Source organism: Bombina bombina, chromosome 6 (genome assembly GCF_027579735.1).
Source record: "Bombina bombina isolate aBomBom1 chromosome 6, aBomBom1.pri, whole genome shotgun sequence".
Lineage (NCBI taxonomy): Eukaryota > Metazoa > Chordata > Amphibia > Anura > Bombinatoridae > Bombina > Bombina bombina.
Genome location: NC_069504.1, coordinates 469,192,636 through 469,214,647, shown reverse-complemented (window position 1 = coordinate 469,214,647; position 22,012 = coordinate 469,192,636). Strand labels below are relative to the sequence as shown.

Here is a 22,012-nt window from a genome sequence, read left to right as displayed (position 1 = left end):
AAGACATGGTTGGAGGATCAATTTACCAAAAATTTTCTTGATTCCTCAAACAAGGGTCACCTTTTTAGGTTTTCAGATAGATTCAGTGTCCATGACTCTGTCTCTAACAGACAAGAGACGATTAAAATTTGTTTCAGCTTGTCGGAACCTTCAGTCCGAATCATTCCCTTCACTAGCTACAGTATGTGCATGTAAGTTTTAGGTCTCATGACTGCAGCATTGGACGCGATCCCCTTTGAGATCTCTCCAGCTTGGTATGCTGAATCAATGGTGCAGGGATTATACAAAGATATCACAATTAATATCCTTAAATCCCAATGTTCGACTCTCTCTGAGTTGGTGGTTAGGGCACCATCGTATTGTTCAAGGGGCTTCTTTTGTTCGTCCAACCTGAACTGTGATCACAACAGATGCAAGTATTTCAGGTTGTGGAGCTGTATGGGGATCTGAGACAGCAGAAGGGGTTTGGAAATTTCAAGAGGTTTCCAATCAATATTTTAGAACTCTGTGCTATTTTCAGGGCTCTTCAGGTTTGGCCTCTGTTGAAGAGAGAACCATTCATTTGTTTTCAGACAGACAATATCACAACTGTGGCATATGTCAATCATCAGGGTGGGACTCACAGTCCCCAAGCTATGAAAGAAGTATCTCGGATACTTTTTTGGGCTCCTGTCTAATTTCTGCGGTTTATATCCCAGGTGTAGACAATTGGGAAGCGAATTATCTCAGCCATCAGACTTTACATCCGGGGGAGTGGTCCCTCCATCCAGATGCGTTTTCTCAGGTTGTTCAGATGTGGGGTCTTCCAGAAATAGATCTGATGGCTTCCCATCTTAACAAGAGACTTCCCAGGTACCTGTCCAGATCCAGGGGTCCTCAGGCGGAGGCGGTGGATACGTTAACAGTTCCTTGGTGTTACCAACCTGCTTATATCTTCCCGCCTCTAGTTATTCTTCCAAGAGTGATCTCCAAGATCATCAAGGAACATTAGTTTGTGTTTCTGGTAGCTCCAGCATGGCCTCATAGGTTTTGGCATGCGGATCTTGTCCGGATGTCCAGTTGTCAACCTTGGCTACTTCCTTTAAGACCAGACCTTCTGTCTAAAGGTCCGTTTTTCCATCAGGATCTCAAATCATTAAATTTGAAGGTATGGAAATTGAATGCCTAGTGCTTAGTCATAGAAGTTTCTCTGACTCAGTGATTAATACTATGTTACAAGCTTGTAAATCTGTTTCTAGGAAGATCTATTATCGAGTTTGGAAGATTTATATTTCATGGTGTTCTTCTCATAAATTCGCCTGGCATTCTTTTTATTTCACAGAAAGATTGCTAAGATTCCTGATGTTCACTGTTTTGTACAGGCTTTGGTCCGTATCAAGCCTGTCATTAAATCAATCTCTCCTCCTTGGAGTCTTAATTTGGTTTTGAAGGCTTTACAGGCTCCTATGCATTATTTGGATATTAAACTACTTTCTTGGAAAGTGTTGTTCCTTTTGGCCATCTCTTCTGCTAGAAGTTTCTGAATTATCTGCTCTCTCTTGTGAATCTCCTTTTCTGATTTTCCATCAGGAAAAGGCAGTTTTGCAGACTTCATTTAAATTTCTACCTAAGGTTGTGAATTCTAACAACATTAATAGAGAAATTGTTGTTCCTTCCTTGTGTCCTAATCCTAAGAATTCTTTGGCGAGATCCTTACATTCTTTGTAAGAGCTTTGAAAAATTATGTTGAAGCTACTAAAGATTTCAGGAAGACTTCTAGTCTTTTTGTTGTCTTTTCTGGTTCTAGGAAAGGTCAGAAAGCTTTTAATTTATCACGCTTATTTGGAGTCGTGTCATGTCCCGCCTCAGAGAATTATGGTTCATTCTACTAGATCAGTCTCCACTTCGTGGGCTTTTAAGAATGAAGCTACAGTCTATCAGATTTGCAAAGCAGCAACTTGGTCGTCTTTGCATACATTTACTAAATTCTACCGTTCTTCGGAAGCAGTTTTTGGTAGAAAAGTTCTTCAGGCAGATGTTTCAGTTCGATTCCTCTGCTTATGATTAAGTTTTTTTCTTTTCAACTATGAGAAAAAAAAAATTATATTTTTGGTTGTGGATTAATTATTCATCGGAAAATGGCTGTTATTTTTATCCCTCCCTCTCTAGTGACTCTTCTGTGAAGTTCCACATCTTGGGTATTACTACCCCATACGTCACTAGCTCATGGACTCTTGCCAATTACATGAAAGAAAACATAATTTATGTAAGAACTTACCTGATAAATGAATTTCTTTCATATTGGCAAGAGTCCATGAAACCCACCTTTTTATGGTGGTTATTATTTTTTGTATAAAGCACAATTATATTTCCAAGTTCCTTTTTTTGATGTTTTTTACTCCTTTCTTAATCACCCCACTACTTGACTATTCGTTAAACTGAATTGTGGGTGTGGTGAGGGGTGTATTTATAGGCATTTTGAGGTTTGGGAAACTTTGCCCCTCCTGGTAGGATTGTATATCCCATACGTCACTAGCTCATGTACTCTTGCCAATATGAAAGAAATGAATTTATCAGGTAAGTTCTTACATAAATTATGTTTTTTTTTTCCACAAATAGGACCTGCTGGTTGAAAATTATATGTTGACACAAATAATACAGCTTTAAAAATCAGGTAATTCGGCTATCAAACTAATTCAAGATCAAGATACTTAAAGACATCTAACTCTTGGAGTTTTTAATTAAGTATTACAAAGATATATACGATTTCAGGGACTCCGATGTTGCTGCCCTGGAACAATTTTGGCATAACCTCAGTTTTCCTTCCTTGAGCAATGATTCAGTGGCAAGAATTAATGCTCCCATCTCTGAACAAGAAATACTACAGGCTATTAAAGATCTGCGCTTGGATAAGGCCCCTGGGCCAGATGCACTCCCGAATGAGTTCTACAAGCTCTTGGCCCCTGTTATTACGCCGCATCTTAAGAAACTTTTTAAACTATCTATATTCAGAGAACAATCCAATTCCCTCGACTTTTGTCGAATCTATTACCATCTTAATTTTGAAACAAGGGAAAGATTAGCTGAGAAAGGAGTCTTATCGCCCTACTGCGCTCCTTAACTCTGATTACAAGCTACTTACATCTATTTTAGCCAAGAGATTACAACTTGAGTTAGGAAGCATTATACACAAAGATCAAGCAGGTTTCCTATTAAAGCGCAACTAGGCAAATAAGATGAGAGGTTTTTCTGGTACTGGATCATTTCTATAATCTTCAAGTAGTAACGGGACAAGATTATGTAGATTCTGTGATAATCGCAATTGATGCTGAAAAAGCATTTGACTCCGTTACCATCTCTTAGACACGCTTTCTTGCTTTGGCTTCAAGGATAATTTTGTTTGTTTTGTTCACAATTTGTATGGAAAATCTACAACAAAACTAAATGTTAATCATTTAGAGTCCACTTCAATTAATCTACAGCGCGGCACTAGACAGGGTTGCCCGCTCTCTCCCCTCTTATTCGATCTCGACATTGAACCATTAGCTCTTAATATAAGGCAGCAGCTAGACGGAATTAAGATTGGAGCTAAAGAACAAAAAAACATAATTTATGTGAACTTACCTGATAAATTCATTTCTTTCATATTAGCAAGAGTCCATGAGCTAGTGACGTATGGGATATACATTCCTACCAGGAGGGGCAAAGTTTCCCAAACCTCAAAATGCCTATAAATACACCCCTCACCACACCCACAATTCAGTTTAACGAATAGCCAAGAAGTGGGCTGATAAAAAAGGAGCGAAAGCATAAAAAAAAAAAAAAAAAGGAATTGGAATAATTGTGCTTTATACAAAAAAAAATCATAACCACCACAAAAAGGGTGGGCCTCATGGACTCTTGCTAATATGAAAGAAATGAATTTATCAGGTAAGTTCTTACATAAATTATGTTTTCTTTCATGTAATTAGCAAGAGTCCATGAGCTAGTGACGTATGGGATAGCAGATACCCAAGATGTGGAACTTCCACGCAAGAGTCACTAGAGAGGGAGGGATAAAAATAAAGACAGCCAATTCCGCTGAAAAAATAATCCACAACCCAAATCAAAAAGTTTTAATCTTATAATGAAAAAAAATGAAATTATAAGCAGAAAGATCAAACTGAAACGGCTGCCTGAAGTAGTTTTCTACCAAAAACTGCTTCAGAAGAAGAGAAAACATCAAAATGGTAGAATTTAGTAAAAGTATGCAAAGAAGACCAAGTTGCTGCTTTGCAAATCTGATCAACAGAAGCTTCATTCCTAAAAGCCCAGGAAGTAGAAACTGACCTAGTAGAATGAGCTGTAATCCTTTGAGGCGGGGATTTACCCGACTCCACATAAGCATGATGAATCAAAGACTTTAACCAAGACGCCAAAGAAATGTTTTTAGAATTCACAACTTTAGGTAAAAATTTAAATGAAGTCTGCAACACCGCCTTATCCTGATGAAAAATCAAAAAAGGAGATTCACAAGAAAGAGCAGATAATTCAGAAACTCTTCTAGCAGAAGAGATGGCCAAAAGGAACAAAACTTTCCAGGAAAGTAATTTAATATCCAGAGAATACATAGGTTCAAATGGAGGAGCCTGTAAAGCCCTCAGAACCAAATTGAGACTCCAAGGAGGAGAAATTGACTTAATGACAGGCTTGATTCGAACCAAAGCCTGTACAAAACAATGAATATCAGGATGATTAGCAATCTTTCTGTGAAAAAGAACCGAAAGAGCAGAGATTTGTCCTTTCAAGGAACTTGCAGACAAACCCTTATCCAAACCATCTTGAAGAAATTGTAAAATTCTAGGAATTCTAAAAGAATGCCAAGAGAATTTATGTGAAGAACACCAAGAAATACAAGTCTTCCAGACTCGGTAATAGATCTTCCTAGACGCAGATTTACGAGCCTGTAACACAGTCATAGAGGTTTCTCTGATTCAGTGATTAATACTAAGTATTAAGCGTTCAATCTCCATACCTTCAAATTTAATGATTTGAGATCCTGATGGAAAAATGGGCCTTGAGATAGGTCTGGCCTCAACGGAAGTGTCCAAGGTTGGCAACTTGCCATCCGAACGAGATCCGCATACCAAAACCTGTGCGGCCATGCTGGAGCCACCAGCAGTACAAACGAACGCTCCATAAGGATTTTGGAAATCACTCTTGGAAGAAGAACTAGAGGCGGAAATATATAAGCAGGTTGATAATTCCAAGGAAGTGACAACGCGTCCACCGCTTCCGCCTGAGGATCCCTGGATCTGGACAGATACCTGGGAAGTTTCTTGTTTAGATGAGAGGCCATCAGATCTATTTCTGGAAGCCCCCAGATTTGTACAATCTGAAGAAATACCTCTGGGTAAAGAGACCATTCGCCCGGATGTAACGTCTGGCGACTGAGATAATCCGCTTCCCAATTGTCTATACCTGGGATGTGAACCGCAGAAATTCGACAGGAGCTGGATTCCGCCCATACAAGTATCCGAGATACTTCTTTCATAGCCTGAGGACTGTGAGTCCCCCCTTGATGATTGACATATGCCACAGTTGTGACATTGTCTGTCTGAAAACAAATAAACTATTCTCTCTTCAGAAGAGGCCAGAACTGAAGAGCTCTGAAAATCGCACGGAGTTCCAAAATATTGATTGGTAATCTCGCCTCCTGAGATTCCCAAACCCCCTGCGCTGTCAGAGATCCCCATACAGCTCCCCAACCTAAAAGACTCGCATGTGTTGAGATCACAGTCCAGGTTGGACGAACAAAAGAGGCCTCTTGAACTAAACTATGGTGATCCAACCACCAAGTCAGAGAAGAACGAACATTGGGATTTAAGGATATTAATTGTGATATCTTTGTATAATCCCTGCACCATTGATTCAGCATACAAAGCTGGAGAGGTCAAAAGGGATTGCGTCCGATGCAGCAGTCATGAGACCTAAAATTTACATGCATAAAGCTACAGAAGGGAAAGATTGAGACTGAAGGTTTCGACAAGCTGAAACCAATTTCAGACGTCTCTTTTCTGTAAAAGACAAAGTCATGGACACTGAATCTATTTGGAAACCTAAAAAGGTTACCCTTGTCAGAGGAATCAAGGAACTCTTTGGTAAATTGATCCTCCATCCATGTCTTTGAAGAAACAACACAAGTTGATTCATGTGAGATTCTGCAGAATGTAAAGACTGAGCAAGTACCAAGATATCGACCAAATAAGGAAATACCGCAATACCCTGCTCCCTGATTACAGAGAGAAGGGCACCGAGAACCTTCAAAAAGATCCTTGGGGCTGTAGCTAGACCAAAAGGAAGAGCAACAAACTGGTAATGCTTGTCTAGAAAAGAGAATCTAAGGAACTTAGTGATCCGGATGAATTGGAATATGAAGATATGCATCCTGTAAGTCTATTGTGGACATATAATGCCATTGCTGAACAAAAAGCAGAATAGTCCTTATAGTCACCATCTTGAATGTTGGTATCCTTACATAACGATTCAATATTTTTAGATCCAGAACTGGTCTGAAAGAATTCTCTTTCTTTGGAACAATGAACAGATTTGAATAAAACCCCAGGCCCCGTTCCAGAACTGGAACTGGCATAATTACCCCAGCTGACTCCAGATCTGAAACACATTTCAGAAACGCTTGAGCCTTCACTAGGTTTACTGAAATGCGTGAAAGAAAAAATCTTCTCACAGGCGGTCTTACCTTGAAACCTATTCTGTACCCTTGTGAAACAATGTTCTGAATCCAAAGACTTTGAATCGAATTGATCCAAACATCTTTGAAAAATCGTAACCTGCCCCCTACCAGCTGAGCTGGAATGAGGGCCGCACCTTCATGCGGATTTGGGAGCTGGTTTTGACTTTCTAAAAGGCTTGGATTTATTCCAGACTGGAGAAGGTTTCCAAACAGAAACTGTTCCTTTAGAGGAAGGGTCATGCTTTTGTTCCTTATTCTGACGAAAGGAACGAAAACGATTAGCAGCCCTATATTTACCTTTAGATTTTTTATCCTTAGATTCATACTGTAAAGCTGAAAGCTCCGAAACTCTGAGCCGAAGAAATAGCCACCAGAAACAAAACCTTCCAAGATAACATCTTAATATCCAAATAATGCATAGGTTCAAACGAAGCCTGTTGAAGGACTCTAAGAACCAAAATAAGACTCCAAGGTGGAGTAGTAGACTTAAACACAGGCCGAATTCTAACCAAGGCCTGACAAAAAGAATGAACATCTTGCACATCCACCAGGCGCTTGTGCAATAAAATAGATAAAGCAGAAATTTGACCCTTTAAGGTACTAGCAGATAAACCTTTCTCCAAAGCCTCCTGGAGAAAAGACAAAATCCTAGGAATCTTAACTCTACTCCATGAGTAGCCTTTGGATTCACACCAATACAAATATTTACGCCAAATCTTATAATAAATCTTCCTAGTCACAGGCTTACAAGCCTGAATCATAGTCTCAATGACTGACTCAGAAAAACCACACTTAGAAAGAATCAAGCGTTCAATCTCCAAGCAGTCAGCTTCAGAGAAACAAGATTTGGATGAAGGAAGGGACCCTGCAGAAGCAGGTCCTTCCTTAATGGAAGACGCCAAGGTAGAAAGGAAGACATCTCCACCAGATCTGCAAACCAGATTCTGCAAGGCCACGCGGGAGCAATTAGAATCACTGATGTCCTTTCTTGTTTGACCCGAGCAATGACCCGAGGAAGAAGAGCAAACGGAGGGAACAGATATGCCAGAATGAAAGTCCAAGGAACTGCCAGAGCATCTATCAGAACAGCCTGAGGATCCTTTGACCTCGACCCGTACCTCGGGAACTTGGCATTCTGATGAGATGCCATGAGATCCAACTCCAGCTGCCCCCAACTGAGAATCAAGCTGGAAAATACCTCTGAATGAAGTTCCCACTCCCCCGGATGAAAATTCTATCTGCTCAGAAAATCTGCTTCTCAATTGTCCACCCCTGAAATATGGATAGCAGACAGACAACAGTTGTGAATCTCCACCCACTGAATAATCATGGCTACCTCTGTCATGGCCAAGAAACTCCGAGTTCCTCCCTGATGATTGATGTAAGCCACTGACGTTATGTTGTTCGAATGAAACCTGATAAACTGGGTTGAAGCTAGCTGAGGTCAGGCTAGAAGAGCATTGAAAATTGCTCTCATTTTCAAAACATTTATTGGAAGAACCGACTCCTCCCGAGTCCATAGACCGTGAGCCCTTAATGAACCCCAGACAGCACCCCAGCCCAGCAAACTGGCATTCGTAGTTACAATCACCCAGGCAGGTCTGCAAAAGCAAGTTCCCTGAGAGAGAAGATCCTGAGACAACCACCATGAATGAGAATTTCTGGACATCTGATCTAGAACAATCTTTGGAGATAGATCTGCATAATCCCCCTTCCACTGCCTGAGCAAGCATAACTGCAGAGGTCTGAGATGGAACTGAGCAAATGGAATGATGTCCATGACTGAAACCATCAGACCAATAACCTCCATGCACCACTGTCAAGGATAAACCAACCTCCATGAGCCACTGTCAAGGATAAACTTATAAACACACTGGATCACAACTGCAAACCTAAGAATTTTTATATGGGTGTGTATCACTTTAAGTTCTGAACAAATATGGAAGACAAGTCCAGAGGAATATAGTGAAATTTTATCAATTGAATGATGAAGTACTTCCTTTGCTACACTTATGAAAAAGTAGCAAGTGAGTAGTAAAATGGTACTCTTTGTGGAATACAGGAAGAGGACAATTATCCTTGAGTAAAGGCAGCAATGTAAGGTATATAGCTCAGATACGTTAGAGTTCTATATTTGTTTCCTGTAGTGCTGCAACAAAGTAATGTTGGCCTTTGTATTAGCTGAATTAAGCTTAGCTTGTTAGATATGATTCAGTAACTTGTTACTGACAAACGATGCAGCTATAAGCTGTATGAGAATGTGTCAGAAGTGGAAGACTGTTTGTAACACGTAAAATCACAGGTGCGCAGCTCCTACCCTTCTGTGCAGTGTGCTGAATCAGCAAGCAGCTTCTGTGTGTGAACGCTGCCCGGGAGGGGGGCGTGGCTTACCTCCGTGAACGGAGTTCTCAGTTTGGAACCTGTTTGTAGATTTCTTGAATTACAGGCTGTTTGTACTTCTGGTAAAGATTACTTCTACGTAAAGGTAACTTGCAGCTCCTTATTTGATAGATGTTAAATCCGCAGGTAAAACTCTGAAGTGCTTTGCAGCTTTGTCTTTCCTTTTAGCGAAACTGGAGAGGTACACATGAAAGTGCAAGAATCCAGGAACTGATTGTAGCATGATAAATCCAGAAAAGCAGTAAATCCTCAGAGGATAATAAACTAACTTTTGTAGACAAAAACTCTGGCGTAGTTTTCCTAGTATGAATACATGATAACTAAGCACCTGTTTAAGGTGGAGAGATTCCTTAAATAGGGGTGTGTTAACTGAGAAGGATTTCCCAGGTATTAGGTAAAAGGTTGAGTGGAATCCCAACTGTAATATAGTATGTCAGGTTAGAGTGAAAAGGTGGAGTGGATTTCTTACAGCCACTGACGGCCGAGGAAGGAACTGAAGAGCAAGACACGTATTGAAAATCTTTGACTTTCTTGCTTCTGTCAGAAAAATTTTCATCTCTAGAGAATCTATAAAGGTCCCCAAAAATACCACTCTTGTAGACGGAATTAAAGGGACACTGAACTCAAATTTTTTCTTTCGTGACTCAGATAGAGCATTCAATTTTAAGCAACTTTCTGATTTACTCCTATTATCAATCTCTTCGTTCTCTTGCTTTCTTTATTTGAAAAAGAATGCATCTAAGCTATTTTTTTGTTTCAGAACCATGGAAAGCACTTCTTTATTGGTGGGTGAATTTATCCACCAATCAGCAACAGTGTGTTCACCAAAAATGGTCCGGCATTGAAACTTACATTCTTGCCTTTCAAATAAAGATACCAAGAGAATGAAGAAAATTTGATAATAGGAGTGAATTAGAAAGTTTCTTAAAATTGCATGCTCTATCTGAATCACAAAATAAAAAATTGTGGTTCAGTGTCCCTTTCAGGAACGTTTTGCTAAATTCACCTTCCAACCATGGGAGCGCAGAAAAGACAACAATAACTCTGTGTGGGAGTTTGCTAGTTGAAAAGATGGAGCCTGAACTAGAATGTCATCCAGATAAGGAGCCACTGCAACACCCTTCAATCAAAGCACCGTCAAAAATGCTCCCAGGACCTTTGAAAATTCTGGGAGCTGTTGCCAGACCAAAAAGGAAGAGCTACAAACTGAAAATGTTAGTCTAGAAATGCAAATCTTAGGAACCTGTGATGATCCCTGTGAATGGGAATATGAAGATACGCATCCTTTAGATACACTAAGGTCATGAACAGACATTCCTGAACCAAAGGAAGAATGGAAAGAATAGTTTCTATTTTGAAAGACGGAACCCTGATAAACTTGTTTACACTCTTGAGATCTAAAATAGGTCTGAAAGTTCCCTCCTTTTTGGGAACGACGAAGAGATTGGAATAAAAACCCAGATCCTGTTCCTGAACAGAAACAGGAACTATCACTCCCATGTCGGAAAGATTCTGAACACAACCTAAAAACGCCTCTCCTTTTATCTGGTTTACAGATAACCTGGAGAGAAAAAACCTGCCTCTGGGAGGAAAATTTTTGAACTCCAGTTTGTAACCCTGGTACACGATATCTACCACCCAGGGATCCTGAACATCCCCCCACAAGATCCATTCGCAGATCATTCATGCTGATTTTGAGTCAGCAATAGGCTTCCTGGACTGCTTCCCCTTATTCCAAGACTCCTTTGACTTCCAAGATGGCTTGGACTGTTCCTCCTTGGAGGAAGAAGAGGAAGATTTACCAGAGAAGTTACGAAAGGAAAGAAAATTACTCTGCCAACCCTTCTGTTTATTTCTTTTATCCTGAGGAAGAGAATGCCCCTTCCCTCCTGTAATATCAGAAATAATCTCAGCCAAACCTGGCCCAAACAAGGTCTTACCCTTGTAAGGAATAGACAAAAAGCTTAGAGACTTAGGACACATCCGCAGACCAGGATTTTAACCATAAAGCTCTGCGAGCTAAAATGGCAAAACCAGAACATTTAGCTTCCAACTTGATGAACTGTAGAGAAGAATCTGCAATAAAGGAATTAGACAACTTCAAAGCCTTGATTCTATCTTGCTGAATAGAATCAGACAATGCATCAAAACCAATATGCCGCCACACTAGTAACCGTAGCAATACATGGAACCGGTTGCCATTGGTAGCCCAGGTGAACAAATCTTTTTAAGCGAAGCTTCCAACTTCTTATCCATAGGATATTTAAAGGAACAGCTGTCCTCAATAGCAATAGTGGTCCTCTTGGTCAGAGTAGAAACTGCTCCCTTCACCTTAGGAACCATCTGCCAAGATTCCTTAATAGAATCAACAATAGGAAACATCTTCCTAAAAATTGGAGAAGGGGAAAAAGGAATCCCAGGCTTCTCCCATTCTCGTGCAATAATATCTGAAACACAATTTGGTATAGGAAAAACTTTCACGAGGAAGAGACATCAAAAAACATATTAAGTTTACTAGATTTCTTAGAAATAACCATGACTGACACCTCAGAGTCATCCAAGGTAGCCAAAACCTCCTTGAGTAACAAACGAAGGTGCTCCAGGTTAAACCTAAAGGAAACAACCTCGGGTTCAGAAGAAGGAAGGATTTACACTATCAGAATCCGAGATCTCACCCTCAGATGCTACTGAAGTATCTTCCTCCTCAGACTTATGAGAAGAAACACTAGACACAATTGCAACAGAATCAGAAACGTTATACTTCCTCTTGCGCTTCCCCTGTAACATAGGAAAAGCAGACAAAGCCTCAGATACTGCCGAGGATATATGGGTAGCCATATCCTGCAAGGAAAAACCAAACTGAGACGAAACACAGGGCACTGCAGAAGATTGGGACATATGAGGAGAAAGCTGCGGATTAGCCTGAACAGGAGACTTCTGAACAACATCCACCCTAGACAATGAAGGCTCAGAATCAAAAAGTCTATCCTTGTAATGTAATGTTCTCTCAATACAAGAGGAACAAAAAGGGATAAGAGGCTCAACATTAGTAGTTAAACATAAAGAACAAGCAACAGTTTGCAGGGCCTCTTGGTCCATCTTATTCCAAAGGAAAAAACCTTAATCAATAAAAAATTCTAAGTTCAAATCAGAATTTTAATGAAACAAAAAAAAGTTACTGTCCCTTTAAATTTTAAACAGACTTTTTTTTTTTTTTTAACCTCTTAAGGACATATGACGGAATTTTTCCGTCATAAAACAATTGAGCAAACTGAAAGCTGTGTCCTTAAAGGGTTAACTAGAAAATCCTTAAACTACACAATACATCTTGCAGCAACAATTTTTCACAAAATAAATGCAAAAAGAGACACAAACGTTATAGTCAATGAAATTCAGAAACTTAAATATAAACAGAGCAACAGCCCCACAAAAAAACAACAGGCAACCTCCACACCTCAGCAAGCTCTGCTGAGTTGCCTACCTGACCTCCTTGCTGCCGGAAACAAAGTCAGAAAATGATCCGGACCCCCCATACAGCCGCACCGGAGAGAACGCTGAACCACCTCTGAGGAGCTATGCAACAGCCAGGAACAACAGGAAACAGCTAAAAAGGGTGCCAAAAACGTCCTTGCTATCTCAGATAAGTCTGTCTATTATGGGCGTGGCCTAACAAACCTCCCTGTAGCCATTAATACACAAACAAAAAACATGTACACCAAAGTAAAATTATAATAAACTGAGCCAAACATCCCCAGTGCCTGCAAAACTGCCATACAATAAACCGTTAACCTAGAAGGCCGACTGTATATTTAGACAGAATTAACTGTCAAAGTGCCAAATTCTCCTATATCAAAACAGGGTAAGAAATAGACACTTACCTCAAAAATCTGTCCGGAAGCATGACAGCTCACTTAGTATGAGAGGGGCTTCCTACCTCACATGGACCTGTGGTAAAAAGAAAAGGCTGAGTAAACTTACTCATACTTTCAACCAAGGGCAGCATGAAATTACTTGGGAGGCCCAGTAGGGATTATACCCCACAAGTTCCCAAATGCTTAAAAGCAACCACTTGCTCTACTGAAGAGACTGACAAGGACTACGGCTAAATCCCAAAGAAAACCAGAGCAAACTTGCTCTGCTTAAAAAAAATAAACTCTTCTTTGAAGAATCAGACACCTATCTTTACCCCTCCTTGCAACTGATACAAGCAAAGAGAATGACTGGGGATTGTGGGTAGGGGGAGTGGTATTTAACAGCTTTTGCTGTGGTGCTCATTGCCTCCTCCTGCTGGTCAGGAGTGATATTCCCTACAGTAATTAAGATGATCCGTGGACTCACTGTGTCATTAGGAGAAAAAAAAAAGTAAAATTGGAAAAACTTAACCCCAAGTAAGAAAAATAGTCTTCCCAAATACAAATTCCATACTGAAACTGATAGACTGCAGAAAAGGGAAATATACATAGACCTGACTCTTGGCAAATATAAGTAAATACATATATTTAAAACTTTATAACATAAGTGCCAAATATAGTGGAGAGTGTCTTAAACAAATGATACATACTTACCGGAAGACACCCATCCACATATAGCAGACAGCCAAACCAGTACTGAAAAACATCACCAGAGGTAATAGTATAGGAGTATAACGTCGATCTGAAAAGGGAGACAGCAGATAAATCCCTGCGACCGATTACAGAGAGCCTTTGAAAGGATTTCCCATGGGTGAAAACACTAAATCAATAGGCAATACTCCTTTCACATCCCTCTGACAAACACTGTACTTTGAGAGGAATTGGGCTTCAGAATGCTTAGAAGCGCCTATCACAGAAGAAATCAAGCACAACCTTCTTCACCACCTCCATAGGAGGCAAAGTTTGTAAAAACTAAGGTAAATGTGTGGTGGGAGGTGTATTTATAGGCATTATGAGGTTTGGGAAACTTGTTGTCCCCTTCTGGAAGGATTGTATATCCTGTACGTCACAAGCTCATGGACTCTTGCCACTTAAATGAAAGATACATTTAAAAATAGTCTGGATAATTTTCTGTATATAAACAAAATTCATGGATATGATTGCTAGTATTAAATGGGTCACATTTTAATGGGGTTATTTAAGCTTAACTGGAGCTTTTTGTAAGTATTTTAGATTTGTATAGGTTGAACTCGATGGACTTCAGTCTTTTTTCAACCTTATCTACTATGTTACTATGTTACTATGTTACTGCTCATTTCAAAGCCAAAGTTAATCCATTTTTCCTCCCTCTTTATCATGTAACAACCATCAGAAAATGCATATAAATACGTATCTACTGTGCAATTTTGCAAGTGCATATAAAAGGAATGTGCACATTTTGATACTGGAAATATATTGTAAAGCTTTTTTTATATTGCAAGCTTTATCTCAATCATGAAACTTTAATTTTGACTTTAGTGGCCCTTTAAGCACCCTTATAATGCCACATTACCATAGAACCAATAAGTTACAACTTAACAATATTCACTGAGCTTACTAAAACATATAACATGTACGTTTAGCATTAAATAGCAATCATTTGCTCAAACTCTGCCCTACCCCATACTTGGGAAAAAATATATTATCATAATTCAATAGATAAGGTGCAATCAAAGGGACAGTCTACTCCCAAATTTTATTGTTTAAAAAACATAATTTATGCTTACCTGATAAATTTATTTCTCTTGTAGTGTGTTCAGTCCACGGGTCATCCATTACTTATGGGATATATTCTCCTTCCCAACAGGAAGTTGCAAGAGGATCACCCAAGCAGAGCTGCTATATAGCTCCTCCCCTCACATGTCATATCCAGTCATTCGACCGAAACAAGACGAGAAAGGAGAAACTATAAGGTGCAGTGGTGACTGGAGTTATAATTTTAAAATTTAGAACCTGCCTGAAAAAGACAGGGCGGGCCGTGGACTGAACACACTACAAGAGAAATAAATTTATCAGGTAAGCATAAATTATGTTCTCTTGTTAAGTGTGTTCAGTCCACGGGTCATCCATTACTTATGGGATACCAATACCAAAGCTAAGTACACGGATGATGGGAGGGACAAGGCAGGAACATTAAACAGAAGGAACCACTGCCTGTAGAACCTTTCTCCCAAAAACAGCCTCCGAAGAAGCAAAAGTGTCAAATTTGTAAAATTTGGAAAAAGTATGAAGTGAAGACCAAGTTGCAGCCTTGCAAATCTGTTCAACAGAGCACGGACCACGTCTAGATTATGCAAAAGACGTTCCTTCTTTGAAGAAGGATTAGGACATAATGATGGAACAACAATCTCTTGATTGATATTCCTGTTAGAAACAACCTTAGGTAAAAACCCAGGTTTAGTACGCAGAACTACCTTATCTGAATGAAAGATCAGATAAGGAGAATCACAATGTAAGGCAGATAACTCAGATACTCTTCGAGCCGAGGAAATAGCCATCAAAAACAAAACTTTCCAAGATAAAAGCTTAATATCAATGGAATGAAGGGGTTCAAACGGAACACCCTGAAGAACTTTAAGAACCAAGTTTAAGCTCCACGGAGGAGCAACAGCTTTAAACACAGGCTTAATTCTAGCCAAAGCCTGACAAAAGGCCTGGACGTCTGGATGCTCTGCCAGACGTTTGTGTAAAAGAATAGACAGAGCTGAAATCTGTCCCTTTAGCGAACTAGCGGATAAACCCTTTTCTAAACCCTCTTGTAGAAAAGCTAATATCCTAGGAATCCTAACCTTACTCCATGAGTAACTCTTGGATTCGCACCAATATAAATATTTACGCCATATCTTATGGTAAATCTTTCTTGTCACAGGTTTCCGAGCCTGTATTAATGTATCAATAACCGAATCCGAAAACCCACGCTTTGATAGAATCAAGCGTTAAATTTCCAGGCAGTCAGCCTCAGAGAAATTAGGTTTGGATGGTTGAAAGGACCCTGAATTAGAAGGTCCTGCCTCAGAGGAAGAGACCATGGTGGACAGGACGACATGTCCACTAGGTCTGCATACCAGGTCCTGCGTGGCCACGCAGGCGCTATCAGAATTACCGATGCCCTCTCCTGTTTGATCCTGGCAATCAGCCGAGGTAGCAACGGAAATGGTGGAAACACATAAGCTATGTTGAAATCCCAAGGGGCTGCTAATGCATCTACCAGCACCGCTCCCGGGTCCCTGGACCTGGATCCGTAACAAGGAAGCTTCACGTTCTGGCGAGATGCCATGAGATCCAGATCCGGTTTGCCCCAACGACGAATCAGTTGAGCAAATACCTCCGGGTGAAGTTCCCACTCTCCCGGATGAAAAGTCTGGCGACTTAGGAAATCCGCCTCCCAGTTCTCTACGCCTGGGATGTGAATCGCTGACAGGTGGCAAGAGTGAGACTCTGCCCAGCGAATTATCTTCGAGACTTCCAACATCGCTAGGGAACTCCTGGTTCCCCCTTGATGATTGATGTAAGCCACAGTCGTGATATTGTCCGACTGAAACCTGATGAACCTCAGCTTTGCTAACTGAGGCCAAGCCAGAAGAGCATTGAATATTGCTCTTAATTCTAGAATGTTTATTGGGAGGAGTTTCTCCTCCTGAGTCCACGATCCCTGAGCCTTCAGGGAATTCCAGACTGCTCCCCAGCCTAGAAGGCTGGCATCCGTTGTTACAATCGTCCAATCTGGCCTGCGAAAGGTCATTCCTTTGGACAGATGAACCGGTGACAACCACCAGAGAAGCGAATCTCTGGTCTCCTGGTCCAGATTTAGCAAAGGGGACAGATCTGAGTAATCCCCGTTCCATTGACTGAGCATGCATAGTTGCAGCGGTCTGATTGCCGCTACCATTAAGCCGATTACCTCCATGCACTGAGCTACCGATGGGCTTGGAATGGAATGAAGGACACGGCAAGCATTGAGAATCTTTGATAACCTGGACTCCGTCAGGTAAATCTTCATCTCTACAGAATCTATAAGAGTCCCTAGAAAAGGAACCCGTGTGAGTGGTAACAGAGAACTCTTTTCCACGTTTACTTTCCACCCATGCGACCTCAGAAATGCTAGAACTATCTCTGTATGAGACTTTGCATTCTGAAAACTTGACGCTTGTATCAGAATGTCGTCTAGGTACGGAGCCACCGCTATGCCTCGTGGTCTTAGTACCGCCAGAAGTGAGCCCAGAACCTTCGTAAAAATTCTCTGGGCCGTGGCTAACCCGAAGGGAAGAGCCACAAACTGGTAATGCCTGTCTAGAAAGGCAAACCTCAGGTACCGATAATGATCTTTGTGAATCGGTATATGAAGGTAAGCATCCTTTAAGTCCACCGTGGTCCTATATTGACCCTCTTGGATCATGGGTAGGATGGTTCGAATGGTTTCCATCTTGAACGATGGTACCCTTAGGAATTTGTTTAAGATCTTTAAGTCCAAGATTGGTCTGAAGGTTCCCTCTTTTTTGGGAACCACAAATAGATTTGAGTAAAATCCTTGTCCCTGTTCCGATCGCGGAACTGAGTGGATCACCCCCATGATTAAGAGGTCTTGTACACATTGTAGAAATGCCTCCCTCTTTACTAGGTTTGTCGATAACCTCGAAAGATGGAACCTCCCTTGTGGAGGAGAGGATTTGAAATCCAGAAGGTATCCCTGAGATATAATCTTTAACGTCCAGGGATCCTGCACATCTCTTGCCCAAGCCTGGGCAAAGAGAGAAAGTCTGCCCCCCACTAAATCCGTCTCTGGATAGGGGGCCCTGACTTCATGCTGTCTTAGGGGCGGGAGTAGGCTTTCTGGCCTGCTTGCCCTTGTTCCATGACTGGTTGCCTTTCCAACCTTGTCTGTAACGAGCAGTAGTTCCTTCCTGTTTTGGAGCGGAGGAAGTCGATGCTGCTCCTGCCTTGAAGTTACGAAAGGCACGAAAATTAGACTGTTTGGCCTTTGGTTTGGCCCTGTCCTGAGGAAGGGCGTGGCCCTTACCTCCCGTAATGTCAGCAATAATTTCCTTCAAGCCGGGCCCGAATAAGGTCTGCCGTTTGAAAGGAATGTTAAGTAGTTTAGACTTGGAAGTTACATCCGCTGACCAGGATTTAAGCCAGAGCGCTCTGCACGCCTGTATGGCGAATCCGGAATTTTTAGCCGTAAGTTTGGTTAGATGTACTACGGCATCTGAAACAAACGCATTAGCTTGCTTAAGGGTTCTAACTTTGCTCAAGGACTCATCCAACGGCTCTGTGTGAATCGCCTCTTCCAGAGACTCAAACCAGAATGCCGTGACAGGCGCAATGCATGCAAGAGGCTGCAATATAAAACCCTGTTGAACAAACATTTTCTTAAGATAACCCTCTAATTTTTTATCCATTGGATCTGAGAAAGCACAGCTATCCTCCACCGGGATAGTGGTACGCTTGGCTAACGTAAAAACTGCTCCCTCCACCTTAGGGACCGTCTGCCATAAGTCTCGTGTGGTGGCGTCTATAGGGAACATTTTTCTAAATATCTGGGGAGGGGAAAAAGGCACACCGGGTCTATCCCACTCCTTACTGATAATTTCTGTAAGTCTTTTTGGTATAGGAAAAACGTCAGTACACACCGGTACCGCATAGTATCTATCCAACCTACACAATTTCTCTGGAATTGCCACCGTGTCGCAATCATTCAGAGCCGCTAATACCTCCCCTAGTAACACACGGAGGTTCTCAAGCTTAAATTTAAAATTTCTGAATCCGGTCTCCCCGAATCAGAACCGTCACCGACAGAATGAAGCTCACCGTCCTCATGTTCTGCAAGTTGTGACGCAGTATCAGACATGGCTCTCGTGTCATCAGCGCGCTCTGTCCTTAACCCAGAGCTATCGCGTTTGCCCCTTAATTCGGGCATATTATATAATACTTCTTTCATAACATTAGCCATATCATGTAAAGTGATTTGTAAGGGCCTAGATGTACTAGGTGTCTCAATCCTACGCATCTCCCGAGCGGGAGACGCAGGTACTGACACGTGAGGAGAGTTAGGCGGCATAACTTCCCCCTCGTTGTCTGGTGATAGCTTCTTTATCGGTACAGATTGACTTTTATTCAAAGCAATATCAATATAATTGGTACACATCGTTCTATTGGGCTCCACATTGGCTTTTGAACATGATGAACAAACAGTTTCCTCTGAATCAGACATGTTTAAAACAGACTTAGCAATGAAACTAACAAGCTTGGAAATCACTTTCAATAAGTTTTACAAGCAATATAAAAAACGCTGCAGCGCTTCAAAAATACAGATATAATTAAACAATTCTTAACAAGAAGTGTACTATTAGCAGAGGATTGCACCCATTAGCAAAAGGATGATTAACCCCTCGATACCCAAAACGGATAAAACAGATATCAATTAAGATTTAACGCTTTTAATCACAGTCAGCACACTGTCACAGATCTGCTGTGACTGATTACCTCCCTCACAAATGAAATTTGCAGACCCCTGAGCTCTCTAGAGACGTCCTGGATCAAGGAGGAAGAAGCAGAAAGACTGTGCAATAATTTTAACTGCGCAACAAGGCGCTAAAACAAGGGCCCTCCCACTCCAATCACAACAGTGGGAGCCCTGATATAACAGTTTCCATGCAGAAAATATGTTAGCCATGTGGAAAAAATCATGCCCAAAGCGATTTATCACCAAAGTACCTCACAAAAACGAATAACATGCCAGTAAACGTTTTATTAAAAAACAACATTTTTCAATGTCATGCAAAGCTATCACTAAGCCTGCTACCAGTCGCTACCACTGCAGAGAAGGCTTAAGTATTATTTCAGTGTTAACAGTATTTTCTCAGTCAAATTCTAGTCCCTAGAATATAACTCGACTGCGCATACATTTATCAGCCTGATACCAGTTGCTACTACTGCATTTAAGGCTGTACTTACATCATACGGTAACAGCAGTATTTTCTTAGTCAATTCCATTCCCAGAAAATAAAGTACTGCACATACCTCATTTGCGGAGGACCCCGCATGCTATTCCCAGTTTCTGAAGTTACCCCACTCCTCAGAATGTCGAGAACAGCCAGTGGATCTTAGTTACGCCTGCTAAGATCATAGATAAAAAACGCAGGCAGTTTCTTCTTCCAAATACTGCCTGAGATAGAAAAACAGCACACTCCGGTGCCATTTAAAATAACAAACTTTTGATTGAAGAATAGTTAAGTAAAAACTCCAGCTCCTCTCGCTACCTCCTTCTTTGTTGAGGGTTGCAAGAGAATGACTGGGTATGACATGTGAGGGGAGGAGCTATATAGCAGCTCTGCTTGGGTGATCCTCTTGCAACTTCCTGTTGGGAAGGAGAATATATCCCATAAGTAATGGATGACCCGTGGACTGAACACACTTAACAAGAGAAATATAGATCATCCCTTGCAAAACTGGGGAATGGGCAATACAGTTATAATAAAACACTTTTTACATCTGTGATTACCTGGTTTCTAAGCCTCTGCAGACTGCCCCCTTATCTCAGTTCTTTTGACAGACATGTATTTTAGCCAATCAGTGCTGCCTCTTAAATAACTCCACGGGAGTGAGCACATTATCTATGACACGCATGTCAAAATGCACCAAGCTAAGAGGCAGTTCAACGGCTTAGAAATTAGCATATGAGCCTACCTAGGTTTAGTTTTGCACAAAGAATACCAAGAAAGCAAAGAAAAAATTAGATATGTGCAATTCGTTTCGAATCGATTCGGAAATTTGGAAAATTCGGCAAATTCGTATCGAACCGAATTTCCAAATTAAAATACTGCCGAATTTACAGAATAAATCCGAATTAGTTAGGATTTATTCTGTAAATTCGGATGGCCATGGATTACACTAGTATTGTACAGTATATTAGGTTATATCACTCTGCTATGGGTTACACCTAATATACAGTACATAATACTAGTCTAATCCCACCTAACACTTACCGAAATTCCGAATTTCCGAACCAAACCCAGCCGAATTTCTTCGAATCCGAACCGATTCAAAATTTTCCGAATTCGAATCGATCTGAACCGAAATTCGAAAAATTCCGAATCGATCCGAAACAAATTTTTTCGCCATGCACATATCTAGAAAAAATAATGATAAAAGTAAATTGGAATATTGTTTAAAATTGCATGCCCTATATGAATCATGAAAGTTTAATAATTTTGACTAGACTGTCCCTTTAAGTAATGAAAACATAATTTATGCTTACCTGATAAATTTATTTCTCTTGTGATGTATCGAGTCCACGGATTCATCCATACTTGTGGGATATTCTCCTTCCTTACAGGAAGTGGCAAAGAGAGCACCCACAGCAGAGCTGTCTATATAGCTCCTCCCTTAGCTCCACCCCCCAATCATTCGACCGAAGGCTAGGAAGAAAAAGGAGAAACTAAAGGGTGCAGTGGTGACTGAAGTTTTTAAAATAAAAATATACTGCCCGTCTTAAATAAACAGGGCAGGCCGTGGACTGGATACACCACAAGAGAAATAAATTTATCAGGTAAGCATAAATTCTGTTTTCTCTTGTAAGATGTATCGAGTCCACGGATTCATCCATACTTGTGGGATACCAATACCAAAGCTTTAGGACACGGATGAAGGGAGGGACAAGACAGGTACCTTAAACGGAAGGCACCACTGCTTGTAGAACCTTTCTCCCAAAAATAGCCTCCGAAGAAGCAAAAGTATCGAATTTGGAAAATTTGGAAAAAGTATGAAGCGAAGACCAAGTCGCCGCCTTACAAATCTGTTCAACAGAAGCCTCATTTTTAAAAGTCCATGTGGAAGCCACTGCTCTAGTAGAATGAGCAGTAATTCTTTCAGGAGGCTGCTGGCCAGCAGTCTCATAAGCCAAACGGATGATGCTTTTCAGCCAAAAGGAAAGAGGTAGCCGTAGCCTTTT

General features: G+C 40.9%; 1 protein-coding gene across 1 annotated transcript in view; it reads right to left on the bottom strand.

The window, feature by feature from the left end:
- Window positions 1-22,012, bottom strand: part of TMEM266 (transmembrane protein 266) — a 488,010-nt gene that overhangs the window by 316,888 nt on the left and 149,110 nt on the right. Inside the window, 1 exon segment of the mRNA XM_053717259.1 lies at window positions 20,154-20,164. Coding sequence (XP_053573234.1) covers window positions 20,154-20,164 — 11 coding nt within the window.